General features: G+C 42.7%; 1 protein-coding gene across 3 annotated transcripts in view; it reads left to right on the forward strand.

The window, feature by feature from the left end:
* Cdk19 (cyclin dependent kinase 19) overlaps positions 1 to 19323 on the forward strand; it is a 135888-nt gene that overhangs the window by 74595 nt on the left and 41970 nt on the right. For 2 of the 3 annotated variants that reach the window (XM_052162997.1, XM_052162998.1), the window contains 2 exons: positions 3185 to 3295; positions 4977 to 5117. In XM_052162997.1, coding sequence (XP_052018957.1) covers positions 3185 to 3295; positions 4977 to 5117 — 252 coding nt within the window. Of the gene's footprint in view, positions 1 to 3184; positions 3296 to 4976; positions 5118 to 19323 lie in introns of those variants that run through there. The other variant, XM_052162999.1, reaches the window with a different exon arrangement.

Genomic DNA, 19323 nt, shown 5'->3' on the forward strand with positions numbered 1-19323 from the left:
ACTTTTCTAGTTGAATATATCTTAATTAAAAAAAAATCATTCAAATTACTTTCTGATAGAAGATAGTTTGTCCAAAAAAAATACCAAATTTTATAAGGCTATTTATTGGTTCCATGCATAAGACTCACACTGGCTCAATAGATTTAAGTCATTCAACAAGTATTATTGAGTGCTTAATTATGTCATAGGTGCCATTTTGAGCACTGGGACTATAAAACAACAAAAAACTTTGCTATTAATAGAAAATGACAATCAACAACTTAAAAGGTGATGTCAATTTAAGTAAGTACCTCTGTACAATGATGGCTAAAAGGAGGATGATATTTTTGGAAAAGATGGAAAACGAAGGAACCAAGCCAAGTCTACAACTCATTCATAGGGGAATCTTTAGGACAGGTGTGCATACAAGTTAGGAACATTGAAATGAATGTGCAAATTGAGGCACAACTAACATTCTCCATGACCTCAGAAGGGTGGTCTGAGATGCTAGATAGCACAGACCTGGCCTGACAGCCGACAGGGCTTTTTCTTTGTTGTGGTCAATTACCTGCAGAATGGATGTGCAGACAGTTTCCATAGCACTGGGACAGTAGCCACGCGGATACTCTCTAGCAGTGAGTGCATTGTATTCCATTGACATAGAAATGTTTTCCTTCGGATTGCTAAATTAAGAAGCATTAGTTTGAAATTATAGATGAGGAATGCAGAGCTGTAGTATGTTTGGGAGAATATATAATAGTATTACCTTTTTAAAAAACAATTTACGTCTGTCTACACTTACCTTTGAAGACAAAGACAATTTTTAATTTAGTTGTGAAAATCCCAGTACTGACTGGAAAGCACAGTGGAGAAGAGCTGATTACAGTTTCAGAGGAGGGCCAGGGAGGACTTCCTCAGGAAGGATGGCTGAGAGCAGTAGATCCAGTGCCCCCCTCCCGCGTCCCCCACGTCCCCTCAGTACCTTTGCCATTTTCTTGAAGATCAGATGGAGCTGAAGACAGGGAAAGCCAAGAGTATCACCTCCGTTTTAGCCATTAGACACTGAAGTAGAGATGCCGCACTGGGCAGAGATGTGTGCAGGAGGCAAATGCTGATGTAGATGATTTGCATGAGTGTTATTTAAATTACATAGAGTGGGTGAGATTGCCAAAACAGTGTCCCTGGGATTGTGCTGTTCCGAGGGACACAGAGGGAAATTCCCATTTGTCTCTGCTGTCCGAGAGGTCCGTGGCCGACGGAGGCCAATGTGGACAGTCCCCAGGATACGCTTTGCTCACAGACACACACCTGTGCACAGGATGCGGCAGCGCCGAGCCTGACGCCGTCCTGCCTCTCACTGTGGGCAGCACGTTCCCAAGCAGCAGCCACGGACCATGTACAGAGACCTGCCCAACTGGGGGCTTTAGTAGTGACTGAATTCCTAGAGTTGTATGTGTTGTGGGAGGGGGAACTTCGATCCTGTCATTGGCTGGGAGGACGTGACTAATGTAGCATCTGAATCGAAGAGCGGGCCTACTTGGGCCAGTAGCATTGGAGGCCAACACTGCAGAGCATCTATCTACTCTTTCCTCTCCACGCAAGGGGAAGGACTGTCAGCCTTCCCTGATCTTAAAATAAAGTTGTACCATACAGTTGTTATTAGAAGTAAATGGGAGTTAAACATTTTATATAACCATTGTGTACATTTTAAGTATTCAATAAACAGGTAGCAAGAAAAAAAATTCAACAAAAGTATAATGAACTTTACAAGACTCAAAAACTGCTTACCAAGATAGATGCTGTGGTTCACATTTTGTTTTTTTGTTTTGTTTTTCTAAATTTTATTTTTAAACTTTTTTTTTTTAAGTGTATGGGTGTTTTGCCTGCATATATGTCAGAGTTCCTATGAGGCCCAGAGGAGATCATCAGAGCCCTCTGGAACTGGAGTTTCAGAATTGCCATGTAGTGCTGAGAATTGAACCTCAGTCCTCGGGAAGAGCAGCCAGTGATATTAACTGCTGACTTAAAAGTTTGAGGCAGGAGGATCACACAAGTTCAAAGCCAGTCTGGAGTAATATAATTAGGGTGTGTGGGGGGGGGGTGGGGGGTGTTCATGCACTTGTGTTTTCTAGAGGCTCAACTCAGGGTCTCTTATATGCCGGGGGAGCACCTTAGTGCTGAGTTCTATACCATACACATTTTTGCTTTTTGTTTTGAGATGGGGTCTCAATTGCCCAAGTCTTGAATTTGCCTTGCAGTCCAAATAGGCCTTGAACCTCCTGAGTAGGCCTATGACTATAGGCCTATGTGAACATGGATGCTGTCTCTAAAAACAAACAAAAGATCATGTTTCTCTGTGCCTATCAAATCTGAATCCTGGCTGAGCAGTCCGAGGGAGGCATATTTACAAGGCTTACCTTGCGCTCCTGCCATTGGGACTGTATTTTCTCAGACTGCTGCCGATCATGTGCAGTGATAAGGTTTCATTTGGTCCATCCACTTCCTTGTCAGAGTGGAACTTGAAGCTGTACCCTGTAAAGGGTATTCTTTTTTGGGTGTGTACAGGCCCTCTATGTGAGTCACCTTTTGTCTATGTGACAGATATTTGAGATAGTCAAATTTTACTACATGCCAAGGTTTATTGTGTCAGAGATTTCAGGCCATAGCGTTTGGCCCCTTTGCCTGGAGCTTGTGCCTGCACAGTATCTCACAGCCAGAGCACACAGCAGCAGAGGCCTGTTGGTATGAATGCCTTTGGGCTATAAGCTGAAGAGAAGAGAGAGAAGAGGGTCCAGAGCCCAGTATCTCCTTCAGGGACAGAACTCCAACAGCCCTCCTTCATTCCATGGGGCTGCATGTTGTAAAGATTCCACTCCTTCCTGATTCCAACATGGAGTGGAGACTGAAGCTGTGGCATTTAGGACTTTGGGCAGCGTTCACTACCCAGCATTGTCAACGCCAGTCCTTAGGAGTGGACATTCAGAGCATTCCAGAGAGCTCTGCACTCCAGAGCGGGCAAATGCAAGCGCTTCGCTGACCAGGGTGTCCCCGTCACCCATCATCGAGACACCATTTCATCATCTAAAACGACCCTCTCCCTCCCTCTCAGGAGTAGTAAGACCCGTCTGCCCATGTAGTAGCCTCCTTGCTGACCGAGCAGTAGTCATTGGCATATTCTCATTCATCCCTCCCCTCTCTCATTCAGCTCCTGAGAGAACTGAAGCACCCTAACGTGATCGCATTGCAGAAGGTGTTCCTCTCCCACAGCGACAGGAAGGTGTGGCTGCTGTTTGACTATGCAGAACACGACCTTTGGGTAAGTTTGATTATTTTATATAGTTAAGGGGCAAGTGTTGAAGCAGAATGGACTGCTAATGCACTGAAAAGAAAGCCTAGTGTAACTCGCACTTCAGAGCAACTGTCGGAAATGTTGGCTTTAAAATGAGCACTGAGCAGATGCTTATTGAAGTGGTGACGTCTGTAACATTCCGCAGTAAGAGATCACTCTAATGTGCTCAGCTAGTGACAGTGTGGTAGTGTGTGTGGTGAACACTGGTTCATTTTTGTGAAGTGCGCACACATTTAATCAAGAATATACTTGTGAGTAGTTGTTAAATTCAGGTTGTTATCTTACCATATTTAAAACTGGGTCTACCAAGTAGAAGTATGTATATAGTTTTTAGAATGCCTTATCAATACATAAAAAAAAGCCAATTCCTAACTAGAGCATTTTAAACATTTTTGTCTCTAAAACAATTAAAAAAAAACCAAATTCGACAGTTAAATTATGGATGAATTTGGTTCCATATGTTGTAGTTTGCCTTCCATATAAATGAAAAGATCTGAATAAGAACAACTTTGACAGTCTTATAAGGTTTTGATGAACTTTGAAAGTTCATGAGAGAACCGATGACCCTGAGTTGTCTCTGATCGCCACGTGTGCTTGGTAGTCCATGCATATGTGCACACAAATGAAACATACACATTTACACACACATACACACATGCATGCACACACATAAAACACATAAATAAAATATAGTAATTTTAAAAAAATTATTTTGTTCTTCATTGCGATGCATACACTTAGCACTTAGATGTGGAAATAGGAAAATCAAGAATTAAAGGTTATCCTTGAGTGTATATATAATGAGTTTGAAGTTACCCTGGGCTAGCCCAAGGCACTATCCCAAAACAGAAGTGTTTCTTTCATTTTTCTTTGTTTTCCTTTATTTCTCCAAAGCTTACTTGACAATGCATGTAGCTCACTGTAAGCAGGGGCACAGAGCTGACGCGGTAGCTCGGAGGCTCAGAGCGTTGGCTGTTCTTACAGGACCTGGTAGGACTTGAGTACAGGTGTAAGCTGGCACTTAGACGTGGCCTGTAGCATTTCCTCCCTTGCATCACAGTACTTTATAACCCACATTCAGCATGGGATGTAAAATGTGGACGTGTGGTGTAGTTCCTGCTTTCCTTTGTACTGTTCTTCATGTAATGCTAACCTCTAGGAGCGGCTGGGCCTGGGAGGCCTGCTCTCCCTGCAGTGCATAGATACCTGCTGTTAAATTAACCATGTCATCTAACATACTGCCTTTTACATAACAGTTTGCCGTTCTTCCTTCCTCCCACCCACACAGAACATCACCAACACTGTTCCTAGACAGGCATCTGAATATCCGCCCTTCTTACCATTTAGAGGCAATTTAGTGAAAATTCTTAATGTTTTCAGTAAATCTGATTATGGACCCATATTAACATGGTCACATTCATCCCAAAATACATTTTTTGGACAACCTTATTATTCAGGAATTTTTGTTTTATTAACTTTAAAAGGTAAGTGTAAAATACAGAGCATTTATTTCAGTTTTGATTATGATGGGGTTTTGGTGGAGATATGAGCAGACTATATTATTATAGTATTATTATAGTATTATTATAGTATTATTATAGTATTAATATAGTATATATTATTATAGTATTATTTTTTTAAATTTCAGCATATTATTAAATTTCACCGTGCATCCAAAGCAAATAAAAAGCCCATGCAGTTACCAAGGTCCATGGTTAAATCGCTGCTGTACCAGATTCTCGATGGTATCCATTATCTCCACGCAAACTGGGTGCTCCACAGGGATCTGGTAAGCACCTTGGCTTAATTCCTCAACATATCTTTTTCTTTCTCAAGTTTAGCAATTTCATTCCTTTTGGTACAATTATAATAGAACATTAGCTAAGAAAAAATTGTAAATGCATGCAAAAGGAGGGATAAAAAAAATCACTTATAACCTACAATCAAAAGGCTGGGAGCTGACACAGTGGCGGCTCCTGTCTATAATCTCAGCACTGGAGAAACAGAGGTAGGAGGAGTGCCTTGAGTTCAAGGACAGCATAGGCAAACAGTGAAGATGTCTTCCCCCACCCCTTTGTCCTTCTTTCCTACCCTTCCCCTCCCACCCCTCTCTCCTTCCCTCCCTCCCCTCCCACCCCTCCAACCCTCCTTCCCTCCCTCCCTTTACCTACTACAAAGAGTGATGCACACCTGTCACCCCAGTACTCAGGCAGTAAGATAGTTTACAGCCAGCCTGAGCTACATACTAAGGCCTTGTCTCAAATAATCAAAACCCAAACAAAGTAGACAATCTCTATACATTTGGTGTCTATTATTTCTTTAAATTAATACATGGCTGTAAACTGTTGGTGTGATTTTTTAACATTAGTAGTTTATAATTTTAATGCTCAGTCAGTATATAAAGGTGGTGGATTTCACTTCAACTTTTTCTTTATATAAAAGCACTAATAATGAAAGTTGAGCTCTAAGTTTTCATCCCCTTAGGCTTAAATAATGATATTATCTCTGGTGAAAGAATATTATCAATATTACTTAATAGTAAATAAATGCATTTAATAGCTACAATATACTTATTAGGCAAATTAGCCACAATTCAAATGTTTGGTCTTATTTGGTGTATGTATAATAAACATTTACTAATAACCAACTTATATGCTAAGTACTCACCTTGATTTGCAGGTTAGGTTGTTATTTTTTATTTATTATTAACATAAGGGTATAGGACAGTGGTAATCCTTATGCCTTTATTGTTGTAGGTATTATCTTCCTTCATTTAATTTCATAATACTTTATTTCTTTAGTTTTTGTGAATTTAGATCCAGAAATGGTAGGGGTTAGTGTAGGTAGATTGCCGCTTTCTTAGCTGAGGAGAGTTATTTGCTGCAGAAGTAATGAGGGCATGAAGAGAATGTAGTTAGTCTTCCTTGGTACCTGGTCAGTCAGACCTGGAATCTGCGCAGGCCGCCCCGTGGTGTGGCATTGCAGTTGAATTGCAACCGAATGGTAATGACTACAAATCAGTCATTCATTTAGCATTTTAAAGAATTATAAGGATCTTTAAGTCTCCTAGAATTCCAGTTCTGCATTTTTCCATGAGTGAATTACTACGTTTTAAAATGGCTCCGAGGCACTTGAGGTTGTTCTGGAGTGACTACATGGATAGCATTTAGATCTCGATTTTCAAGGCTCCAGTCACATTTGCATCATTAGTGTGAATCTTCTTCCGGGTTGGTTTGAGTGTTTTCCTCTCGTTCTACAGAGTTACTGTTTTGTTCTAAGTAGAATAGTTACACTAATAGTTACACACTAATTAATATGACTAGTCTGTTTTTCTTGTTTGCTCTCTGTCTTCAGTGTCCTCTCTCTTGGTTACGGCACCAGCCTGCTCTTAGCATCCAGACGTTTGGCCTTTGTTGTAGTTTACATCTCGAACGTGGCGTTTTCAGGTTTCTATTCTCTCTTCTCACCGGTTTGTATCCCCTGTAACACCTTCCTTCAGGCCTTTATTCCATCTGTCTTCATCATGGTACTGCTTCTGCATGTGCCTGCCACATTAACTCCTTTAAAAGCTTGGTAAGTGTATTTATGTAGAGAGCACTCAGTGTCCATTTAACAGAGTTTAGTGGCGAGTTCTTTAGCCTTTGCCTTTTCCAGCTTGGCAATTGCGAGCCACAGACTTAGGACCCAGGATGTTGCCTGCCTAGTGGTGGTGGATCTCGTCATATCTGTCATTATAATTGGTTCTGAGAGCTTCCAGCTTAGCCAGAGCACCCTTGTCTTCCGAGTTAACCTGTGTGAAGGCAACAGTGGTGCAGGTCTTCCTGTGGACCAGGCGCCCCAGCCTGGCCTTTCCCTTGGTGATGCAGTAGGGCACGCCTATCTTTTGACACTGGACAGGCAGGAAAACCACCAGCTCAGTGGGGTCTACACCATGGGCCATCACCACCAGCTGAGCCTTCTTGTTCTCCACCGAGGTGGTGACTGTGTTGACTCCTGCTCAGAGGACAGGTGGTCTCTCAGTTGGGACGTCCCCTTTGTCAGCAGCTTTCTTCTCAGCACGGGCCAGCAGCCTCTGCTGCTTCTCCTGCTTTGTCTCTGGCTTGTACTTGTGGGCAAGCTGAAGCAGCTGGGTCGCTGTCTGTCTGTCCAGGGCCCGGGTGAACTGGTTAATGGCAGGAGGGGCTGTGAGCCGCTTGTAGAGGACGGCTCTTTGCCTCTGTGGCCTGTATGACAACGCATGTTAGGTCTCTTTTGGGCTGGATGTCCTGCCCAATGCCGAAGTTCTTGGGCCTTTTCTCAAACAAAGGATTGACCACCTTCTTGGCCTCCTGTTCCTTGATGACGGCAGGTCGGGGGCACCTCCTTCCCCTGGGCCTCTTTCCTTGGGCATCTTGCTCGGCTGGCGGAGATCTACATTAACTCCTTTAACAGTCTTTCTCCTTCAGGTCCATAGAGACCTAATGACTTTATTAGTCTCTCAGGAACTTGGAATAAGTAAAGGTGTTAGGATCTTAGTGAATATAGCTCTGCTGACTTCAGACACTGCCCGAGTCCACCCCTCTCTGCTTGCTGTCTACTATTGGCTATTCCTACGCTGTCCTGACAGTTTTTGCCTTAATGGCTTGCATTTCCTTGTCTTAATACTTAGATGCACTTGACTTTCAAGGCTCAGCAGACATACTTAAAGCTTGGAGCTGGAGATGCTTCAGCAGTTAGGCACTGGATGCTCTTTCCAAGGACCTGGGTTTGATTCCAAGCACCCACATGGCAGCTCACAACTGTCTATAACTCCAGTTCCAGGGCATCTGATGCTGTCTTCTGGCCTCCAGGGGCACCAAGCATGCATGGGTGCACAGACATACATGCAGAAAAAAGCAAGAATAAATATAATAAAATGAAATAAATTTTAAAATATTAAAGCTTATTTTCATTATGCATCTCAATTTTGATAATCTTTGTTATTCATTCTTGTTATATTTCATGATTGTTCTTTTTATGATATTTGTTTATATCATATAGATGTCTTAGAGCAGAGTGGCTCTTTTGGTTTTTTGGATTTTTTTTTTTTTTTTTTTTTTGAGACAGCGTTTCTCTGTGTAGCCCTAGCTGTCTTGGAACTCACTTTGTAGACTAGGCTGGCCTCGAACTCAGTAATCCACCTGCCTCTGCTTCCCAGAGTGCTGGCATTATAGGCATGCGCCACCACCACCCGGCGAGCAGAGTGGTTCTAAACTTGTGGGTTGCAACCTCTTTAGGGGCTGAACACTCTTTCACAGGAGTCGGGTAAGGTGATCAGAAAGCATATTTACATTATAATTCATAACAGTAGCAAAATTATCGTTATGAAGTAGCTACAGAAATGATTTTATGGTTGGCATCACCACAAGATGAGGAACTATATTAAAGGGTTGCAGCATTAGGAAGGTTAAGAACCACTGTCTTAGATCATCTCCCAGACTGTAACTTTTTTGAGATGGCAGGGTTTTGATCCTTGTTGTATACAGTAAATATTGTAGAAATAGCAGAATTTGAAACACTGTCCTCCATGAACTTTTATTATTTGTGTGTGCGCGCAACACAAAGAGAAATGGAGATGGTACAGGTGCGCCTGCATCAGAGGCCTTCCAAGGAGGTGGGACTAGAGGAGCAGCATGACCTACCTGTGCCCCAACAGAGTTCACTGAGGGAATGGAGGCTAGGTCAGAGGCGCAGACTAAGTGTGCTGCTCAGGCCGGGAAGAGCTGGTGGGGGTAGGGGGGGTGAGTGTAGGGGGAGGCGAGGCTTCAGGGAGGGCCTAGGACTTGACCTGGACTTTGACACAGAATTAAAAACTTAGCAAAGGGAGGAATGCTGTTATAAAAATTCAGTGAGAAGTTGTAAGGCGAGAAGGCACTTGGGTTACCTCAGAAAGGACATGGATTCTGCCTGGCTCAGACAGGAATACATGGTGTAGGGTACAGAAAAACAAAAATATTTGGGTTGCAGCTGATTCTAGAGTATGGAGGGTTTGTTTGTTTGTTTGGCTTTTTAAAAAGATTATATATATATATATATGAGTACACTGTAGCTGTCTACAGACACACCAGAGGATGTCAGATCCCACAACAGATGGTTGTCAGCCTCCATGTAGGTGCTGGGAATTGAACTCAGGACCTGTGAAAGAGCAATCATTGTTCTTAACCACTGAGCCATCTCTCCAGCCCTGGGGCTGGTTTGTTTTAGGGTCCTGAAACTTTGTCATCAAAAGAATGGATTTCCCACTGATTACAAAATGCCTTTTGTCCGTAGGGTAAGCATAGGGTTTAAATACATTGGGAGAGAGGTTCAGACCACTCCCAGTGCTTGTTTGTCTTTTGTCCACCCAGTTACCGTGATTTTCCACCATTTGTAAGTATTCTAATGAAACGGGGTGCAGGCTCCCCAGTCCTTTCCACTGGCTAGGAGCCTGGTATCTGGACCACACTGTCCTGCTTTTGCCTGGGTGTTTTCAGGAATGGAATGCTTAATGTGTACATTTACATCGTCATCAGTGGAGAAATGTAAAGTATATGACACGAATGTGTCCCTCAGAGGAGATGGAGATATTTGAAATTTATTGTACTGGGCTGAAGACCGGAGCTGTTGTATGAGACCCCAGAAGGCTTGTTACTGCTTCGCTTCCCATTGCTTTAGACTATTTGTGAATCACTACTGTGTCTTTGTATTCATCGTCTCTAGCTGATTATTTCATAGGAGAACCCTGAAAAATCATACAAGTACAGTATTAGAAAAATTATAAACTTGCAGCTTGATAATGAAAGGAAATTGATTATAGCTAAAAGCTAAGATTCTAGAGTTCATATGCTGAGTCATTACTCCTCAAAATGATTTTTTTTTTAATGTCTGGAACAATATTTCAGTTATATGATTTAGATCCAAGAATGTAATACAAAAGCAGAGAATTTAAAGCCAGTAAAAAGATTATTTGAATTGAGGAATTGGCTTTAAAAAGAAAGGAGAAAGAGCTAACTGTATTTCTCTTGGCGGAGAGGCAGTGAAGGAGAGACGTAGTCTATAAATATTGGAGCGTGTAGACAGAGAATGAGCTGTAGTTTAGGGACACAGCAGACGAGGCGCAGAGGGAGATGATGGGGTGCACATGGTGCGCTCATGTTCATGGGATTGCTGCTCTGGCTGTGGAGGAGCGCCAGGATGGAGCCAGCAGCCTTTTTACAGCGGTGAGCTTCTGAGAGCAGAGTTCATACTGCAGTGTGTGTGTGTGTGTGGGTGGGGGGATACGTGAGGAAAATGTCAGAGGCATGCTGGCGGAGTGGTGTCACTGAGCCTCAGTTTCCAAGCATTGCTGCGAGGGCCACGGCACATGTGACCCACAGTCACACTGTCTTTCTACGTGCATACCCTGGAACCGTGCACCTGCTCAGCTCTGGGTTGTACTGAGTGAAGACAGGATGGGTGCTCCGGCCTGTCCCCACTCTTCTCTTTAGTGAGTATTTGCGGAAGTTCTGTCCAACCAGGTCAGCTTGCAGTCTGAGTAGGTTTTTGTTTTTATATTAGTAAGCTGAATTTGTATTTGTTTAAAAGTCCAAAGGAGGGGCTCGAGGTGGCTCAGGTTGGGTGTATTTGCTGCACTTGTAGAGGACCAGGTTAAGTTCCTGGCACCCAAATGGCTGCTCCCAACCATTTTTAATTCAGGTTCCTATATCTACACCTTTTCTGGTACCTTGGGCTCCACACATATATGTGGTGCACACACATACATGTAGACAAAATGTGCATACAGATAAAAAGTAAATGAATCTTTTAAAGTAAAAAGTAGAAGAAAGCAGTTTCTAAGCTAGCATTCCCTGTACTTGAAGGTCATGGAGTTTACAGTTGACTCCCTACCTTAATTCTGAGCTTCTGAGTTCCTCCCACCAGCCCTTATGAATTCACCAACACTCCGGATGGATGTGCCTTCCTCCCCAGCATTCCTTCAGCCTGACCCTCTTTCTAGCCTCTCCGCTTAAGCATAAATCACGTGTAAATATGTGAACCATCTTCCTGGTTTCTAAACCCAGGATTTAAAAACTAGTCCATGCTTCATGTTTCCTGTAGATTACATGTGAATACAACAGATATTTCACCAAATCTTAATATTTAAAATATGGAAATTAAAAATACTTAACTAACATCAAAATTAGTAAGTGCTTTGAACAGCTTAGTTTTCAGTCTTCCCTCTTAAATGAGATATTACTGAGGCTCTGGAGGCAAGAATGCTGTACTAGTGAGATGACTGTCTGTTATCCTTTGATTTATTAAGCTAACATTCTACTTAAAGAGAGTTACTACAGAAGATGGTACTTATCTGAATAGGACTTAACTGTTCTGTGATGTTAGGTTTTTTTTTTGGATTTGTTTTTTTGAGACAGGGTTTCTCTGTATAGCCCTGGCTGTCCTGGAACTCACTCTGTAGACCAGGCTGGCCCCGAACTCAAAAAGCCGCCTGCCTCTGCCTCCCAGAGTGCTGGGTTTACAGGCTTGCGCCACCACCGCCCAGCCTGTGATGTTAGTTTTAAATGTCATCTTGCCACTGCAGGGCTGTGAGACAGTGGGGCAGGGCTCTGAATTTACAATAATGAAGAACGCTAATGCAGCAGCAGGCAGTGCAGCAGCAGGCAGTGCAGCAGCAGGCAGTGCAGCAGCAGGCAGTAGCCTGTCTCTCTGATCTTGTCAATGCGTACAATGTGGCTAGCTGCTTGAGTCTCTACATTAACTTCCCAAAGATGGTGGATAGACTGACCTGGATTAGAAAGCCAGGCAAACCTTTTCTCTCCCTGTTGCTTTAGTCAGGTTGTTTGTCACAACAACTGAAACAAAGCCAGAACTCCTACTGATAAATAAAAAACAAGAATAGCAGAGGTCCATCTGCAGAGGAAGTTTCTGTATATCATAATCCCATGAGGGATTAAGTTGGATAGTGTGAACGGCCTCAGGCCTTGGTTGGCTAGACAGAGCAAGCAGTGCAGGATCGGAGATCTAAACATGGTCAGACCTTAAAAGGAAGGAGAGGCTTCCTGGAGAGGACCTTCCTAGGAGTGAGAATGAGAAAAGTGAGTCGGGGTGGCATTGGAGGGTGGGGGGCGGCATTAGCCAGCCAGCTAGCTGTGAGTGGGGAGGAGATACTTGTGCTGGTGAGTTTTTTGTCAACTTGACACATGGTAGAATCATCTGAGAAGTGGGAGCCTCAATAGAGAAAACATCTCCAAAAGATAGGGCTGTAGGTAAGCCTTTTGGGCATTTTCTTGGTTTTGTTTTTTTTTTTTTGTTTTTTATTTATTGGATATATTTTTTATTTACATTTCAAATGATTTCCCCCTTTCTAGACCCCCACTCCCCGAAAGTCCCATCAGCCCCTTCCCTCCCCCCTGTTTTCCCACCCAACCCTTCCCACTTCCCTGTTCTGGTTTTGCCCTGTACTGCTTCACTGAGTCTTTCCAGAACAAGGGGCCACTCCTCCGTTCTTCTTGTACCTCATTTAATGTGTGGATTATGTTTTGGGTATTCCAGTTTTCTAGATTACTATCCACTTATTAGTGAGTGTATACCATGATTCACCTTTTGAGTCTGGGTTACCTCACTTAGTATGATGTTCTCCAGCTCCATCCATTTGTCTAAGAATTTCATGAATTCATTGTTTCTAATGGCTGAATAGTACTCCGTTGTGTATATATACCACATTTTTTGCATCCACTCTTCTGTTGAGGGGGATACCTGGGTTCTTTCCAGCATCTGGCAATTATAAGTAGGGCTGCTGTGAACATAGTGGAACATGTATCCTTATTACATGCTGGGGAATCTTCTGGGTATATGCCCAGGAGTGGTATAGCAGGATCTTCTGGAAGTGAGGTGCCCAGTTTTCGGAGGAACAGCCAGACTGATTTCCAGAGTGGTTGTACCAATTTGCAACCCCACCAGCAGTGGAGGAGTGTTCCTCTTTCTCCACATCCTCGCCAACATCTGCTGTCTCCTGAGTTTTTAATCTTAGCCATTCTGACTGGTGTAAGGTGAAATCTCAGGGTTGTTTTGATTTGCATTTCCCTAATGACTAATGAAGTTGAGCATTTTTTAAGATGCTTCTCCACCATCTGAAGTTCTTCAGGTGAAAATTCTTTGTTTAACTCTGTACTCCATTTTTTAATAGGGTTGTTTGGTTTTCTGGAGTCTAACTTCTTGAGTTCTTTATATATATTGGATATTAGCCCTCTATCTGATGTAGGGTTGGTGAAGATCTTTTCCCAATTTGTTGGTTGCCGATTTGTCCTTTTGATGGTGTCCTTTGCCTTACAGAAACTTTGTAATTTTATGAGGTTCCATTTGTCAATTCTTTATCTTAGAGCATACGCTATTCAACGCAATACCCATCAAAATCCCAACTCAGTTCTTCATAGAGTTAGAAAGAACAATCCTCAAATTCATCTGGAACAACAAAAACCCAGGATAGCTAAAACTGTTCTCAACAATAAAAGAAATTCTGGGGGAATCAGTATCCCTGACCTCAAGCAATACTACAGAGCAATAGTGTTAAAAACTGCATGGTATTGGTACAGTGACAGGTAGGCAGATCAATGGAACAGGGTTGAAGATCCAGAAATGAACCCACACACCTATGGCCACTTGATCCTCGAGAAAGGGGCTGAAAACATCCAATGGAAAAAAGATAGCCTTTTCAACAAATGGTGCTGGTTCAACTGGAGGTCAGCATGCAGAAGAATGGGAATTGATCCATCCTTGTCTCCTTGCACTAAGCTCAACTCCAAATGGATCAAGGACCTCCACATAAAGCCAGACACTCTGAAGCTAATAGAAAAGAAACTGGGGAAGACCCTTGAGGACATCGGTACAGGGGGAAAGTTTCTGAACAGATCACCAATAGCGTATGCTCTAAGATCGAGAATTGTCAAATGGGCATTTTCTTAATTAGATATTAATGTGGAAGGGCCTATCCCACTAGTGCGGTGCCACACCTGGGCAGGTGACCCTGGGTGCTACCAGAAAGCAGGCTGAAGGGAACAAGCCAGTAAGTCACACTGGTCCATGGCCTCTGCTCCAGTTCCTACCTCTAGCTTCCTGCTTTGAGTTCCTGCTCAGACTTCCCTTAGTGACAGAATATGATCTGAGCAAGAGTTACAAGGTGAAATAAACCCTTCCCACCCTAAGTTGTTTGTAGCCATGGTGCTTTATCTAGGGAATAGAAACCCTAAGAAAGATGGGGGGGGGGGGTTAATCCAGGTGGTATACATGTGCACATTTGCACACACACACAAAGACACATAAAAACAAAAATAAAAATAACTGCAAAAAGAAAAAACAGACAAAATCAAAGGCCACAGACAGGAGCAGCAACCTTAAGGCTTTCAAGGCTGGCCATATTGACTGAACTAGCCATCAAAATTTATATAAAATGCTATCTCCGATTTAATTGTGAGTTGATAAGTTGTGATTACTCAGGAGGTCACACCAGGGACGGTGTTTAGATCTCTTAGTGAGCACACAGGGATGGCTCACGTAAGATTGACCCAGGTCACTTGTACATACATTTGAGCAGAAGACCTGTAGAGGCAAGGGACTTAAGTCAGTGTGCCTAGAGATCTCCAGCGCCTTGACCAGCGCGGGCCTGTGAACGCCTACATTCTCGGGCCTGAGTGCTCAGTTAGACGAGAGTTCAGTTTGCCCGTTGTTCTCTGATCCTCGTCCTTTCTTTTATAATAAGAATGAACAAAACACACAGATAAAAATTAAACTAAGTAAAAAAGTAAAAGAGGAGGAAGCAAACCATGGATGCGCTTTGGACGGTGAGGGCTGTCGCTAACCCTGGAACAGGGACATTGTTTTTCTAAGTTGATTTTATTTGAATGAGTTTCATACATGTAAATAGAAAGCTTTTTTGTTGTTGCTTCTGTGGGGCGCATTTCTTAATGCTGAATCTGAATGCCCGTGCAGTGTTAGTGCTGCTGCTGATACCAGTTTGGTTTTCTCCTTGGGACTTTGGAGTGCATTAGGTAAATACATACATGTGTTTCTTTTGCACTGAGCTTTTATAATGTTGCTTTTTATTGGTTCTTGTTAGAGAAAAGAAAACCATATCTTGCTGTTGAGGCCTCCAGTCATTGCTAAGTGGCAGACAAAGAAGTACATTGTTAAACGCTGGCAGTGCTAGGTTGGCAGGCATCTTTTAATGTGAGTACTGAAGTCGGATTAACATAACTGATCTATTACAGATAAGCCCAGCCTGGTTTTAAGGTAAAATGAAACTAGTCATGTACTTAGAATTACAGGTTGTTTCTAATTTACACATCAGCTATAGACATGAAACATAAATGTTAAAGTTTAATTTAACTTAAACTTTCTTGCTTACACTGGTGCCTGGTATGTAGTAGACACTCTATGAGAACTTGGGAACGTGAGAATCAATAAAACATAACCTTTCCCTCGTCAAATCCATTGTGGGGAAATTTATACACAGGTAGTCATAAAAATGCTTTAAAAGAAACTACAGTGTAGGGTTGTAGTTCACAGAGAACTCTTACCTAGCCTTGAACAACAGACTCTCATTCCTAACACCCAGGTTCTCTCCCTCTCCTCCTCCCTCACACACACACACACACACACACACACACACACACACACACACACACACACACACACACCATTCAAGGACCAGCTCAGTGTACAATATTGAGAACACAGACGTAGAACAGCTGGAATGAGGGCCTTGGAACACTACAGATAAGTTCGTATGGTGAAAGCCGGGGTCTGGAAGCAGTTCAGGCAGAAGAAATGGCACCAGTAAAGATGTAGACTAAGAAACTGCCAACAGGTTAGTATCACTGGAAAAGAGAAAAGGCAGAAGAGCAAGGAAGACCAGTTATGGTGGATCCTAATTGTTCTCTTTAAAATACGGGGTTTCCTCGGCCTGTCAAGTTCTGAAGTGAGATGGCTCAGAGTTAGGGAGCTGGCTTAAGGGCAGCAGCTCTATCCAGCTGTTGTGGCCAGCGAGCTGGTGAGAAAGCAGACAGAGGAGGAAAGGCCGCAGGAAACACCTAGTTCCCAAGAAGCTGAGAGCAGTGACTAGATTCAAGGACAGGACCAAGGCAGACCTCTGCTTTTGTTGACCAAGGAGTACTAGGAAAAGACAGTTTTGTTAGGGAGAAGGAAACATTAATCTTGGATGAATGGACTTTGTGGTACTGATGAAGATGATCTGTTTCTAAGATACATGGGAGATTAGAGACCTTGCAGCCTTGATTTAGGAATCATTACTGTACATGTGATTTTTGAAACCCTGGAATAAAATCCAAATGTTTAAAACATATTAGGAAATAAGCTCAGTATATTTTAGTGTGTTCATTCATTTCCTGATACCTCAATTAAAATTGGGATGTTACCTATTAAAGGACACTTGTACCTAAGCTCATAACTAGGTGGATTGCAAGTACTCACCACTGGGAACTTAGTTGTTCATATTTTGCTCCTTAGCCAACTAGTGTGTGGCATGGCCTTGTTCTCTAATGTCTAGAAACTTGAAGTCACATGGGATTCTTACCCCTGCCTTTTCCAGCCCTTGTCCCCACTCCTTTCCCTTTGTTTTTCTGTTGGTTTGTTTTGCTTTGTTTTTAGGTAGTCTCAGCTATCCCGGAATTCACAGAGTTAGATTTGCCTCTGCTTCCCAAGTAGGGGAGTATCCCACTGTGTCCAGTGATCTCCTTTGGTTGTTTTTGAGATTGGCTCTCATTTCCCAGACTAGCCTTGAATTTGCTAAGTAACCTAGACAGACTTTGAACGCTGATCTTCTTGCTTCCACTTCCCAAAATGCCAGGATTAATGGTTTAGTCACTGTGCCTTGCTGAATTTTTAAATGCTCAACTATCCAATTAATGACCTTGTTTTAAGGTATTGATATTACGGTAGAGTAATGTCTGCAAATGACTACTGTCTTTGTTCAAGAAAAGAAAGCGCAGCGCTTCCTGTTGGGGAGTTATTTGTTCTGCAGCACAGCGTCGTGTTTGTTCAGGGGAACAGTGAAGAACAGTGTGCAGAGATAAATGTCCTGGGCTTTGACTTCTGTATCAAATGCGAGGGGAATCAGACCACACTGTATTTAAATAAAAGCATAGTTGTAGCCATTAATATCATGCCAGCATTGTCCAATGTTACAGAAACCAGCCTGTCTTAACATTGATGCCCTGTCCCTTCCATTCAGGACTGGGTCACTTGTGTGCCCGATTTTGGTCTCTGGTGCTGCGAAGAGCCATGCTGAGATCCCCAGATATGCTGACTAGGAGGGCAAAGCAGACGGAGTGGAATGGTTGTAGGTCGCTGTGGGTTCTGTATGGTACACCAATTAGCTGAAGAAAATGTAACCCTGTGGAATAATTGATCCTATAAAAGGAAAAGCAGATCAGGAGTACATGTAAATATTCTGTGTAGGCTTACGAATGACTACGTTCGGCAGAAATATGAATATTAAAGGAATAGCCCTGTATGACCATGTTACTGTCGCACATTTTCATGACTCGCCTTTAGAACAGAATTTAACTAAAACCCTGTAGCTTTGATTTTTGTCTGTTTGATTTTATTGCTGATAACTTGAGGCATCCAGCTTCTGCCATTTCTGCTGTTTCTATGGCAACTAAAGTGTGCAGGCCCAGCAGTATCGCTTCCTTTCACAGCTGGCATTTGTGTTCACAGTAAGAAGAGGAGTTTTGGGGAAGCGTGGTCTGTGCTAATTGGGATGCAACTGGGTCAGAACAATTTTTGTTTGGTTCTTTTGTCTGTCTAGATTTGTGGCGGTTGTGTTAGGTTTGGGTGTTGAACACCTGAATTCCTTTTTATTATTAATTTATTAATAATAGTATATAAATAAAAATATATTAATTACTAAAGTTAGTCTGTTGAAAATTAAACACTGATAGACACAATCCAATATAAAATCTTGAGAATTGGATAAAATTGTTCTACGCCCGGTTTTGTAGCCTTCCATACCCTGATTATTTCTATTTTTAAAAAGTGTGAGAAAAATACTCTGAAGAGTTAAGCATATTGTACTGGCGGATGGCCATATTGACTTGTCCTGAGGGGACGGACGGCAGGTAATCCGACTTTAAGGATGAGAAAGGACTGGGTAATGTCCTTCTGGATGATGGGGCTTGCCCTGGGGATGCTGCTCCGGCTCTGGGTTCCTTTCCTGGGTTGCACAGGGGTTGGTAGCCACTTCTGCTCCAAGCCAGCTACTGCCCCTGCCTTCGTGTCCCCACGTGGGGCATGGCCTCCTGCACCTCTGCAGGCTCATTTCATGGTGGGGCCAGCATTGGTGTCCCACATGACCTGGCCGTGAGAACTAACAGCCAAGCGCAAGCCTATTTCCTGCCCTTGCATTTTATTTATTTTATGAAGCTATTTGTTGTTTCCAGGTCGCAGACTTAGGTTTTTTTTTTGTTTTTTGTTTTTTGTTTTTTGTTTTTTTTGTTTTTTGGATTTAGTTTTTTTGAGTCAGGGTTTCTCTGTGTAGCCCTGGCTGTCCTGGAGCTCACTCTGTAGACCAGGCTGGCCTCGAACTCAGAAATCTGCCTGCCTCTGCCTCCCAGAGTGCTGGGATTATAGGTGTGCACCACCGCCCAGCTGAATTTTAAAGTGCTTTAAAATCTCAAACGTCAGGAATTACAAGTGTTATAGGAAATAGTATGCAAAATGGCTCACGCAGTAGGATGATCTTACAGTGTACACACCATGGCCTGTCAGAGGTCATCATTCTCACTTATGGTCTTCAGAATTTTTGCCTTTGCCTTCCTTACACTAACTTGTTTTATTTAGTACATCTGGCTTCTGTAATTGAACAAAAAACATTTTTATTGGGCCACCAGTGACCTAATTGTTCATTTTTTTCACATCCTCAGATTTCTTGTTTACATCTGACAGCCACATAGAGGAGCTCCGTGCTCTGTAGATGCTCCTCTGTA

This window comes from Apodemus sylvaticus, chromosome 19 (assembly GCF_947179515.1).
Source record: "Apodemus sylvaticus chromosome 19, mApoSyl1.1, whole genome shotgun sequence".
In the NCBI taxonomy this organism is placed as follows: domain Eukaryota; kingdom Metazoa; phylum Chordata; class Mammalia; order Rodentia; family Muridae; genus Apodemus; species Apodemus sylvaticus.